Raw genomic sequence first — 12994 nt, 5'->3', positions numbered from 1 at the left:
TTTCGTAATTGGTCAGGGAAGTTTCAATGAATGGTCAGGGAAAGTCAGGGAAATAAATTTGACTCAGGCTGTAGGAACCCTGCATAAGTACTCTTTGTAATATGTAAACTTGCTCGGTAGCACAGCAGTAGAGCGCGCGGTTGTTAACTTCAAGGGACGTGGTTTAAATCTCGTCAGTAAAATTTTTTCTTTATTTAATAACATTAATAATATAATATAATTGTTGAATCAGTTCAGTAAGTTTAAGGTTTATTTTTATTGATTATTTACAAGTCGATTTCAGTCAATTAAGCAAAAACGAATATACAATCATATACTTAGTCTAGTGTTATGTGTTTAAAAATGTTTCAGGTTGTTGTTTTAGTAATGTCATAGACGTATTAACTTTTAGCGTGTGCGGAAACTTTAAAGTATTAACGGTTTACGAATTTTGACAGGATGGGCAGTATTTTAATAAAATTTCTTGTCGAAAATCAGGTCCAAAGCCAGGGTTTAAGATTTTTCGCTTAATCGAATCGTATCTTAATTTTTTAAAATTTCCGTTTGTTCGTCTGCCATATGGTGGCAAGCAACGCTTACGATTCAGCCAGCAAATTGTATTGGCGGGCGCAGAAAGTGTTTGATTCGCGTCCAAAAATGTTGGTATATATTTGAAAAGCGAATATTTTATTGATCAGTATATTTATCATGCTCGGCATTATTTTAATGATTTCTACTCTAAATTTCGTGTCCTAGTTTTGTTTTATAAGTTTATATGCAAAATGAACAAAACGATAACACGTGAATCAGCTGCTCGTTACCGAGGTTAGGTGTTTACTTATATCTGGCGAGTAACTCGCTCAATTTTTTTATGCACATTCGTAACCGTGACGATTTTATTTCCAGTGTTCCAAATTTTAAAAAAAAAATGTTTGTGTATCCATCCCAGAAATCTCACAAATCTTGTAAACTCAGTATGCCCACTGTCACATCGTGCCAGTTTTTTTATTATTATTGTTGTTTTTACGGCCTGTGAAGTCGCCTTTGATTTTCTTCATCGCTTTAATGATATATTTTTTTTTTCCCTATATGCGGTGTCGTAACTGATGATATGATTTAATGCATAGCAGTCCTGTTGTGTTGTCAATTGGAACTACGTGACACACGGTAGTGTCGTAAATATCTTGATTTGGGTGATAGTCTTGATTTCTCGTTCCGTGACCCTCCACGTGGAATACAAAACATCGAAAATGAGCGGTTTAACTTAGTCACGGCTTGTGTGCCGGACGTGAGCATGTTTCGATCGCGATTCTCCACCTGACAAGGATATTATGAAACACCTTTTTAAAGGATTTATTTTTAAGAATTTGTTTTCATTGCACCAAAACATTTTAAAAGCGCAAATTGAAAATACATACTTAACCAAACCGTTTTTAAAACAAAAATGTTTATGCTATAGGTCCTGCCATATAATTCTCGGATACTATTTTCGAGATTTCCACCTGTTTACCAAATATTTTTATTTTGCCAATGTGAATCAAAATTATGGCATTTTTAAGGTTGTGTAAAAATCCCATGCTTAAATGCTTCCATGCTTCGCAGTTATAAGTCAACAGCTAGGTTTAATTTTACACTCGTACCTAGAAGTTGTTAAATGATGTTTAATTGCACGTCTCATGGTTATCCAAGCAATTAAGGAACGTTTACTCTGGCCGTTTAATAGATCTTATGGTTGATATTTTTTGCTCTACCTATGTAATCGCCCCGTTAGGGACCTAAACTCACAGCAATATCACATGGCTGTCGGGGAAGGAATCGACCGTCCCAGGGTTTTTTCCTGGGGTCAGTGATTCCAGGAAACCGTGGGAAACTGAAATCGGGATGACTAGGCCGGGATTCCAACCAAAAGCTCACAGCCTTTTTTATTTTTTTTATTTTTAAGAATCTCGGCTTGTAAAGAGCATAAAGTAGTATCGCGTTTGTAGCATTGCCTGTGTTTCGTTGTTAGCTGGGTTTATTTCAGGTACATGTGTACTGTCAGCAAACAAATCATAGCCATCCAGTGCGGAAGCAAACGCGTCCTGAAGAGCAATGGCTTCTCTTGCAGACGGCCGCCAGGTACAAGGAACAATCCCTAGCGCAGGCATACCTTTTTGTAGTCTAACGAGCGATCAGATCTTTCCGCGAAAAAATATAAGTCTATGGCTGTGGCGACTATTGATTAAGTTAGGTACAGAAATATGAATCCTAACGTGTAACGAAAAATAATACACGATTTCGTACTGGCATTGGTACTTCGACTCTTGCACAGTTGACGCTGGTATTTCTGCTTTAGCAAAAAATTAAATCATAAAACCTTTTCCCTTGATCTACCACATTGTAATTTCATATGCAGTAAAAGTTCAACTAACATAGTTATAAAAATATTCTGTGCTTCCGTTTTTTGAGTGTGCATTGCATAAAGCGACACAAAATGACCATTAGTAATTTGATAACCATAACGACCAGCAGGATTGCAAAGTGAATTTTTTTAATAATTCTAGAAAGAGTACTCTAGTGCTTAAATTGCCGTCCAATGATCAAATTACGGTTTTTTTATTTATGATTTCGCAAACAACCAACAAAAGTGATGTCGCGCAGATCCAGTGAGAATCGGTCAGTGACGCCAGTCATTATCGAATTGGGTCGCCTCTCTCTTATCTCGTAAATTAGTTCAGCAGTCGACGATTTTGCGCACTTGCAAAATGTATCGAGTTGTTTGTCAGTTTGCCATTGCGCCCTCTTCGTGCGTACTTGCGTAACGAACGAGGACCACTTGACCGTGTTTTGTTTCCCCGGGAAGTCTCTATCTGATAACGAGTAACGTGTGCCAACTTCTAGGACACGATAAGCTCATCCAAAGCATATCTTGCTGGATGCTTAAGGGATCCTCCTTGTTCTTAGCCCAGGGTTTCCTTATCAGTCATGTGATGATAAATTTTATCAACGAACCTGGAACACAGAATTCTTGTTGTTTCCATATTGAACTGATGGAATGTTTTAAAATTGACTTAAGATACTATCCTGAGGTTATTTATTTGTTTATGTACGATACAGATATAGGAAGCATACAAGCTGTAGGTAACGATCCAGGCCGATGCCCTCCCCATTTTCTAAATAAAGTTTTTTTATGATAAATCATGTTTTTATAAGCAAATATGCTATATGGTGTGGTTTATATATATTGTAAATACCAGCTTTTTATTCTTTAGAGAAGAAATATTTTGGGAATTTACAAACTTTTTAATGATCATAATTTACGTGAGTTACTGTAAAATATTTCTAATTTGTTTAGTTCAATTTAACTAAGTTGTTTAAAGTTGTTATTTATTTTTACTGGCTGGTTAAGTTTAATTTGTGTCCGTGTATTTTTTTTTTGCCATGGTTCTTTGTTTGAAAGCTATATGATGCAATAGTTTGCCAGTTACATGAGCATTGGAGAGAAATTGTGCGTGGGAAAGACTCGTGATTTGGTTGAAATAATGTTGCCATTCACCAGCATTGGCTGATATTTTTGTATGTATTTTTGTGATTTGTTGGAAATTACGTCACATGGGCACCCTTGTCTTTCCCAGAATAGGAGGGTGACCATGGAGTCAGTCTGCGTCTGTACGGGGTACCAGAGGGGCGCAACTGAATGAGTGGAATATGGCCACTAAAAAAACAGTGTGGTTGCGAACTGCCAACATCAAAGATTAAGTTTTAAATATGAAGAAAATATATACATTTCTTAAACATAATGACTTAAATAAAATAGTAATTTTACGAACATTCTTAGTTCAGAATTTATGGAATAGTTCATTAACGGAGTGGCGTATTGAGTATAATATAATAACTATTGAACTTTGGAAATTTTTTGACAATGTTGAATTATTTTGGTAGCAATGAAATAACGCATGGCTGCAATGTGTACATGTACAGACGTGTGCACGTGTGTATTTTTTGCACTTGAAAACAGGTTATGATTTTCTAACGAAAAGAATACGCGATTTCGTACTAGCATTGGTACCATTCATGTTCCTACAACAATGACAACGATCATTCTATAAGTGGATGTTATATTGATTCACATGAATTCAGTTTCTATGAATTAGATAGTTTTACGTTCCACGGTCATGCACGCGCTTACCATACACAATTACGCTGGGGGCGAATTAGTAGTTCTGTTTCCGTATTTCGTTTTTTTAACTGTATTTTTAATGGAGTGAAAATGGCTTAAACTCGTGTTTCCAGAATACGTTTTAGACATGAAACCCCCGGTACAGATTCTTGAAACCAATCAAGGGGCTTGCATTACGCCTTTGTCTTCGTTTCTCCGCCACAGCTGAATGCACGACGGGAAGACTGCGCGTCACCGCGCTAGAAGCACCAGCCAACCAGACGGCCCCCATTACACCGGACTGCCACCCAGAGTGGTGACGGCGGAAGGTCGCAGCAAGCCGCGGCGACGGCGGCCCTGTCCACGCGCGCTGCACTTGTACGGCGGGGGTCGATGGTTGACGCTGCAGGCGCTAAGCGGCTTACGAACACCTACCTCCATGGCTGGGGATCCAGGGAGGGAGGTGCAGCGCGTTACGTGGACGCCCATCGTCGCCGGTCGATACAGCTCACCGTGCACCGCCTGCATCGGAAAGGCAGCTCTCGTGTTGGGTCACGCGTCTCTCTCACCACTGTGATACCAGGGCCGCGAGTGCGAAGCGTGACGGACGTCGCCGTGACTTGGCCGTGCTTCCACCCTCTCTACTTTCCGTGTATAATCTCTCGTCGTATATAATGATCCCGATGTCGACGCGACGTCAAAGGACCCGCCTAGTCAGGGGTGTATCTTTGTTAGCGAGGCGGGATGATAAGAGCTACTATCACTGGTGCTTCTAGCGTGGTATCGCCTCTAAGCGCACGGATATGAACTTGTTCGCATATGAAAACTAGGAGATTGAGCGGTAACCATAACATTATATGGCAGGGAAGTGAGTGCTTTCAAGTATCTGTACCGGATGTTTCGTATCCAAACCTTATTACGAAAATGCTCGTTTTTTAGCCATTTTTTTTTCACTATTTTGAAAATATAGTGTAAGTTGAAGAACGAAACACGGAAATATAACTATTCATCCACCTTCAACTTATTCTTAAATGCTTTTCTTAAACAGACACCACACGAATATCTTGAGAAGTTTTTAAAACACTTAGTTTTATTTTTCTGAAGCTCTGCACACCGTGCGTGTGTCCAGGTAGGCGGGGTGCTTCAGCTCTAATTCATTTATCATTCATCCCGCCAACAAACATACTGCGACCTCTCAAAGCCGCCCAGTGGAGCTAAAGGCTCATTTACACGAGGCCAGTAGCTGGCAACAGTAGCTGGATCCAGTGGACTGGAAAGAAACTGGAAACGTGTAGACGGCCACCACCAGTAACTGGCGCCAGTACTGGCGCCAGTAAAAATGTGTTCCAGTAGCTGACTCGACGAGTCAGCTACTGGCATGCGGATGACCCACTGGAACGCAAAATTCCCGGAATCGCAACAACTGGCTTCCTGTAAACACGTCCTGGAGCACTGCCCAGTGTACTGTCAAGCTAGCAATATGGCAAAGTGGAGCGGTAAAGATATTATTACATTGTTAGAATTGTATGAATCGCAGGAATGTTTGTGGAATACGCAAAGTGAAAGCTACAAAAATCGTGGGGCAAGGGAAAAAGCCATCAAATACATGGTAGAAAATACGCCAGTCGCAGCAACAGAGCAGGATATAAAAAACAAGATAAAGGCTCTTCGATCCACATACAGCCAAGAAGTGGGGAAAATTCGAGCGTCAAAGAAATCTGGAGCTGGTTTGGAGGATGTTTATAAGCCGCAACTTGTGTGGTTTTCCAAGGCAGATTCGTTTCTTCGTCAAGTTGTGACATTGCGGACAACCTCTTCAAGTATGGTAAGTAATTGTGTTTTTTGTACGTTCAATGCAAGAAGAAAAGTAATAGGAAATATTATTTTTAAGATGATTGTGTAAAATATGTAATAATTATCAGATAAGCAAAAATGTAAACATAAAGGATCCTAAGAATAATGTTTAGTATCCCATTGAGCTGCAATAAAAGTCACTTTATTTGAGACTCAGTTCAGGTGTAGACTACTTAGTTATTTTAAGAACATTACAAATAGTGTAAACACAAGGTCTTTCATATTTACATAATTAAATCATTTTCAGCTGCCAAGGAACAGCCCCCTCGTTACAGAAGTACTGTGCATATCTGTCACGTATTAGTTTTGCTTCATTTTTGAACCGATTTCCTGCTTGGCGTTCACTGTAGTTTATTAGTCCTGTTGCACGAGGAACCAGACGCCATGTACCAGGTACAATAGAGCCTCGTTAATGGTCTTCAGTGTCAACTGTATCATGTGTTATGTAGTTTAAACTGTTTATGCGAAGCCAGTTGTGCAGAGCACATGTGGCTTTTACAATGCGGTCGGCTGTACTGAGCTGAACATTTATAGGTCTTTCAAATATTCTAAATTTGGAAACTAGAATTCCGAACGCATTCTCTACAATGCGCCGGGCACGGGAAATTCTGTAATTAAAAATACGCTGTGTCACAGTTAGAGTGCCACTTCTTGCATATGGCTTCATTATGTCAACTCTAAGTGGAAACGCATCATCCTCTACAAAGACTCCGCCTGGCGGGATATTTAAATCGTTTTTCTCCAAAGCAGTGTACAAATCACTATGTCGAAAAATGTTTGCATCATTCATCCGACCATTTGCTCCAACATTTATGTAACTGAAGCTATAGTTACTGTCAACAACTGCAAACAATATGATACTGAATGTTGATTTATAATTGTAGAAGTCGGAACCACTGTGCGGCGGATTTCGAACTACTACGTGCTTACAGTCTACAGCTCCAATACATCCAGGAAAATTCCACTTTTCTTCAAATCCCTTCTGAATTGTTTTCCAAGCTTCTTCTCTATCGGGAACCTGCAAGAAAGAATAAAATACATGGCAAAGGTGTCACGCTTTTACCATTCATACAATTATATAAGGATATATTACAGCGAGTATATTTAATAGTGTTTGGCTCCGCAATACAGTAAACAGAAAATTCCTGAATTCGAATTTACGTGTTATTTTTCACAAAAAAAAAATATTATGTATATGAAATATAAGTAATATTGTGCTGAGCAATGTATTAATAGACCTGCCTGGGAGAGTGGATGTGTTTCAAATATTATAAATTATTATTATATCTACATATAACTTTACTATTACTTAAACGAGCGTTATTTTTTTGTTGGAAATACAAATTAGCTAGCAATATTTATACAGTTATCTATATAATACCAATATGTCTAGCCTACATCCAGACAGAGCTGTTTTTGCTTTGCTTAACATGCTGAGATGATTCCTCCTAAAATCAAAACATTGTTTCAGGCTACAAATACTCAAACAGCAGATGAGATGACACAAGACTCGGATGAAGAAGGTCTGGGAAGACAACACAATATAAGCGATGTTGCAACATCTATCACAAATTCCAAAAGATCCGGTGGGCCGTCACGACCACAAGGGAGGGGACAAAAACGAAAGACGCCATCAAGTGTGACAGCCGTGTCAACAGCTCTCCAAGATTTACGAAAAATAACCGATGACATAAACAAAGAAGAGGACGAATTTGATTGTTTTGGCAAGTTAGTTGCCTGTAATCTAAAAAAATTGCCATTACAGTCAGCTCTTAACTGCCAGCTGGAACTGCAACATGTTCTAATGAAACACCGCATGCTTGCTGCAACTGAGAGGCAAACTACTATGCCTAACACATCATCTTCTCGCCCAACAGCAAGTTCTCCCCATTCAAGTAGCGATTATACTGACATTTTGCAGCAAGCTGTAGCAAGCATTTCAGATGAATCCGACATGTCTTTTACAACAGAAAAAACATATACAAATTTGTAGCATATTGCACCTTCAGTGTAATTATTAGTTTATTTTATGTTATTATTGTTTCATCTTTGTATACAAGTTATTCATGTTTTAACTTTTTAACTTTATGCTATAATGTACGTTTATGAGTTACTACGGTTTGTAACTAATAAAATGTTGCCAATTGATGTGTTCATTGTGTGTAAAACTAATTACATGATGTTTCTTACCTGTATGTAGTCTTTCAGTGCTGTGAAAACAGCGTCCAGAACTTCTGGAAGAAACAGAGATATAGAACATTTGGGCACTCTGTACAAATACTGCAACGATGCCAAACTGTCTCCAGTTGCTAAATATCGTAATGTAATTTGCAGTTTCGTTCTTGCAGGAAGCGCTGGTCTCATCAAAGTGTCTTCTTTTTGAATAGCATGTTTGACTTGCCCCAGTAGCCATTCGAAATTGTTTTCAGTCATCCTCAAATGGTTCGTATACATGTTGGGGTCCTCGTCAGCAAGTTCACGTAGAAGTGCCTCCGATGCCCCTAAACTGTTGCGCCTACGAATCCACTCTTTAACCCACAATCTGCGCCTCTTATTTTTCTGGTTATGTATTATTACCTCTAATTCTTCAATCAGTATATTCGCAATACAACGTACACCGCAGCGAAGAGCACTTTTAACACGACATGGCGCCATATTGTTCTGCTACTACAACTGGAAACGTGTAGACGTGCACTGGAATCACTAGCTGGGACAGCTCACTGGCCTGTGTTCTGGATCCAGCTACTGTCGCCAGCTACTGGCCTCGTGTAAATGAGCCTTTAAAGAACGGATCAGGTGGTGCTTTTTCCTCCTTCCCCGACAAGCTTTTCTGTTTCCCGAGTTTAACTGTCTTACTTGTTTACTTCAATAACCTTGGGCCGCCGCACACAGGTGAGGTAGATCCGAGACGTTTCGTACGTTAGGCCAACTTGCACAGTCTGTTATATAACTAATTAATGATCGCAAGCCGGCCTTGGGCGAGTGGAGCGTGCGATGAAGGCCAATTCTCGTTCTCGGATCCAGCAACGTAACAAGGTCTGCGCTTCTTCGGACTCGCTGCCGATATATTCAGCGTGATGTAACTCGTCTCCGATGTGACAGTTCTCAAAAGTAGTACTAGTGGTACTCGATTCCCAGCTGTCACTTGCAAAGCAGCACATGTTTGTTCGCGTTCGCTTGACAGGATAACAGTGGCAGAAGGATTCGCAAACCGTCAGCACTACTTTTCCACGCGAGAACGCCTCTGGCCGTCCTATGCAACAAGGATCCAACGCACAGCCTATTTTAAACCTTGTAAAATTAATTTTACGAATGCCACGTGTATGTATATTATTCTCACATTTATAGGATTGGGTATTCTGGTAACAGTTGGGATTGATTCTTAGTGATAACAACTAAAACATAGAGATGGTCAATGTTGAGAGTTGGTTCGTTGTTGCACGACACCGTCCACTTTCCATGCGTTGTTGTTTCGACAGCGCGCAAGTTGCGACCGGTCGAAGTGCAAGGCTTTCTCGAGGCAGTGAGCTTAACCGCGTGCGAGCAAAGCCGCTGGTTATATTATGAAATAGTTTAATAATTTTAATGAGGTAAAAGTATAATAAAATAATGAGTGTCGTGCGTTGAAAGTTATACATTTTTTAATAACAAATCACGAGCCAGAAGTAGAAAAGTGCATGCGCGACCTTTGGACTGAAACCTTTAGATTGATAAATTAACTAAAGTTTAAATTTGACATCAAAAGGAAAACTAAGTGCATCTTTCTAAGCTGTAAATATAATCTACTCTATTATGTATGTTCTTAAACATTTTCTCGGATAATAATTTACAGTTAAACTTGAAGAAAAAACCAAATAGGAGAAACTGTGTTCGTTGGTTTCAGCAATGAGAAAAATAGCTACCAGTCTTCGTAATTTTTTATTTCAATATTAAAAACTAATTTAATCTGGAACAAGTGTGGGAATCACTATATTAGCCCAACCTTCCTCTGCCCTTTCCCTTCTTTCACTACCCAGGCTCCGTGATCTCATATCGTTCTCTTGTTCAGTAAACTACTGGTGGTGTCAGAACTTTTTTTTTATTTGTTTGTAAACGATGATGGTTGTGTATGTAAGGTTTGGACACCTGGACGAAACGCGCATGCGCCGCGGACTTGGGAAGAAGGGACGCGCCTAGAGAAGTGCAATGTTTGCTTGCAGGACGCGACGCCCGCAACCTGTCCAAGATTTGCCAGCCATTCCGAGACGGCTGCGAACTGCTGGGTGTGTGCCTCGTAGCGGCGGCCAGGAGCGTCACCGGCCACCTGTATGGCACGTGCGTCTCGCCGCCCCCGCCGCCTCCGCCCCCGCCGCCCCACCTCGGCACCATGGTGAAGACGTTCCAGGCCTACCTGCCGAACTGCCACCGCACCTACTCGTGCATCCACTGCCGCGCGCACCTGGCCAACCACGACGAGCTCATATCGAAGGTGAGCCGCTCCCCGCAGGTTGGCTGCAGGGGCGGAATACAGCCCAGCCTCATTAACAGGGAGTTCAATGACCTCTAGGATGAACTTTATAGTTGTACGTACACTCGGTCAAATGTCACCCTCTCATTGGCTGCTGTCTTGTGAAGGTGTTCCAACGTAGCAGCCTGTGATTCTTATACAGCTTCGGTTGAGTGTTTCTCACTGGCCCAGAGTCGTCCAGATGAGTTGTGAGCCAATAGCAGAGGCAGCACTGAGGTATAACTATTTTAATTTCAGGCTGTCGTGAAATGAATCCGCGAATTTTTCTGGTTTGTAGGCCTACTCATTAACGAGGTGGTATCCTGATCTGGCGCACGAGCTCTAGAAGCGCGGGCGACACTGGCTCGCGCATCACACGCTTCTTCGCCTCTTCGCGCCAGGCACGGAATTGCCGTGCAGTCTTTACGTCGGTAACGCGCCTCTGTGAGACTTGTAGCGGTGACCATATGCTGGAATAGCTCCGTACACGTCCCAGTACCACTAACAACTGTGTGTTGAACTTCTCATACCCAACTATGTCCTTGAAAACTCCCGTTTTAACCTTTTTTCACTATAAAAAAAACACGTTATAGACGTAACCATGGAACGAAACTTGTGTAGAAACATGCATTCGTAATCAGACACTTTTGATAAATCTCTAACGGTTTGTTAATGGCGCTTCGACGTATATAGAGCTCTGCGCGCCGTTAAATCCGGCCAGGCGACACCTCAATGAATATTTTAATGCATTTCTCACATCCGTAAAATTCATCGTCAAATATAATATTTAGTAGATACATTTTAGCCCCTGTTGGGGGGGGGGGTTAGTGGGGAGGCATCGCTCCACATCGCTCCTCGTAGGACCGCCACGGATAGGGTGTTCACACCACTCGCTCCCCGCCAGGGAGACCTTGGTTGCATTCCCGGCGGGGTCAAACCCGGGTTATTGTGGCAAGTGAGGAACTTGAATGTCTTTGCCGAAAGACGCCTTTGAGGCGCCCGCCTTAGTCAGGGATGTATCCATGTTAGTGAAGCGGGATCATAAATGTGACTCTCGCTGGTGCTTCTAGCGCGGTATCGCCTCTTAACCGCAAGGCTGAGGACTAGCACTCTGTCGTCTCGTGCATAGGACTACTGTGAAAATTTAGCAGTAACCATAACATTATATGACGGGGAAATGAAGATAAAGGTGTAGTGCAAGTTCGTTAAGTGCTTTCGAGAATCTGTACCGGATGTTTCATGCCTAAAAAATTATTCTTGTTTCATGCCTAAAAAAATATTCTGAAAACACGCCTTTTTAGCTCTTTTCGCGCTCTAAAAAAATACATTTTAAAAACTAAATACGGAAACTGAACTATTCATTCGTTATCAACTTTTGCTTTAATGCATTTTGTAAACAGACCCCACTGTAATATCTTGAGCAGTTTTCAAATCACTTTGTTTCTTCTGACGTTCCGCACACCGTATGTCAGCCCAAAGTTACTCTTAAAGGAGTTCCCGATCGTAAAATGACGTTTATCGGACTATTTCTTGTGTATGGTATTCTGAGTTGCGTGTGGTGTCTCGACTCTTCGCTAGTCGCCGATCGGGAGAGCCCGACTGTCACTGGGCTGTCGGAACCTGACTTCACGATCGGCAACTCGCTGTCAAACATAATGGCTTGGAAGCGCGGTGGCAACAGTTACGTATAAACTGGAATAATAAGTAAACAGAAATAACGTTAATGTATTTAAGTTATAAAGTTTTATTTTGTCATGCAATAATACTTAAAATTTTATTGATAAAAAATAAAACCGAAAACTAAACTTAGTAGTCTAATGTAAAGGAAAGTCGCCTAAAATTGTTTCAGTGTTTATTTTTGTTGATAAAAATTAATACTTAATCACTTTGAAGAATGAAAAAAAAAATTTATTTTTAGAGTATGAAACCTAAAATAATCTCACGCATTAATATATCACACCATGCAGTTACCCTAACCATGGAGCAAAATATACTAGTGGTATAGTCGCTCTATAAAAATATAAAACTACTATTTAACAATGCTAGCCTGGGAATAAGAGCGTATTAGTTTCTGTTTAATCGGCATTTTATTTTAAACTTTAAAAAGCTTAGTCTTTAAATGTTTCAATGTTTAGTGTAATATTCTGCACATTTTGTACAACTTTGTTGAACTTTAATGCCATTCAGATATATAAAAATTATAACCATGCCATAGCGTTACATTTAGGGCCGGTTTCACAAAGTCTGGTTATCGTCCGGTTATCTTCTGATTAAAATTTAAGTGCTGGTTAGCAGAATTACCTGTTTCTCAATATAGGGTTAACAGTAATCGGCCGATTAACTGATGGTAACCAATGGTTAAGTTAAACACAAGAAGAGGTTCTGATTAGTTGGCTACTGCTGATAGTTTTGAGGTTATGTATATTTTTGAAGCTGTTTGAAACCACATAGTGTGCAAAACAGAGATAATTGATTGAAGTGCCGCAGTGATGATGGCGAATGAATTGAACATTTTGTTTGAAGATGATGATGATGAA

The 12994-nt window shown here is 40.5% G+C and overlaps 1 protein-coding gene across 2 annotated transcripts in view; it reads left to right on the top strand.

The window, feature by feature from the left end:
• Nucleotides 1–12994, top strand: part of LOC134542121 (protein yippee-like 2) — a 401716-nt gene that overhangs the window by 329832 nt on the left and 58890 nt on the right. For both annotated transcript variants that reach the window (XM_063386087.1, XM_063386088.1), the window contains one exon: nucleotides 10171–10439. In XM_063386087.1, the coding sequence (XP_063242157.1) occupies nucleotides 10338–10439 (102 nt within the window). In that variant the 5' untranslated portion in view covers nucleotides 10171–10337. The remainder of the gene's footprint in view (nucleotides 1–10170; nucleotides 10440–12994) is intronic.

This window comes from Bacillus rossius, assembly GCF_032445375.1.
Source record: "Bacillus rossius redtenbacheri isolate Brsri chromosome 4 unlocalized genomic scaffold, Brsri_v3 Brsri_v3_scf4_2, whole genome shotgun sequence".
Lineage (NCBI taxonomy): Eukaryota > Metazoa > Arthropoda > Insecta > Phasmatodea > Bacillidae > Bacillus > Bacillus rossius.
The sequence above is the reverse complement of the archived record's forward strand: the minus strand, read 5'-3'. Positions and strand labels throughout refer to the sequence as shown.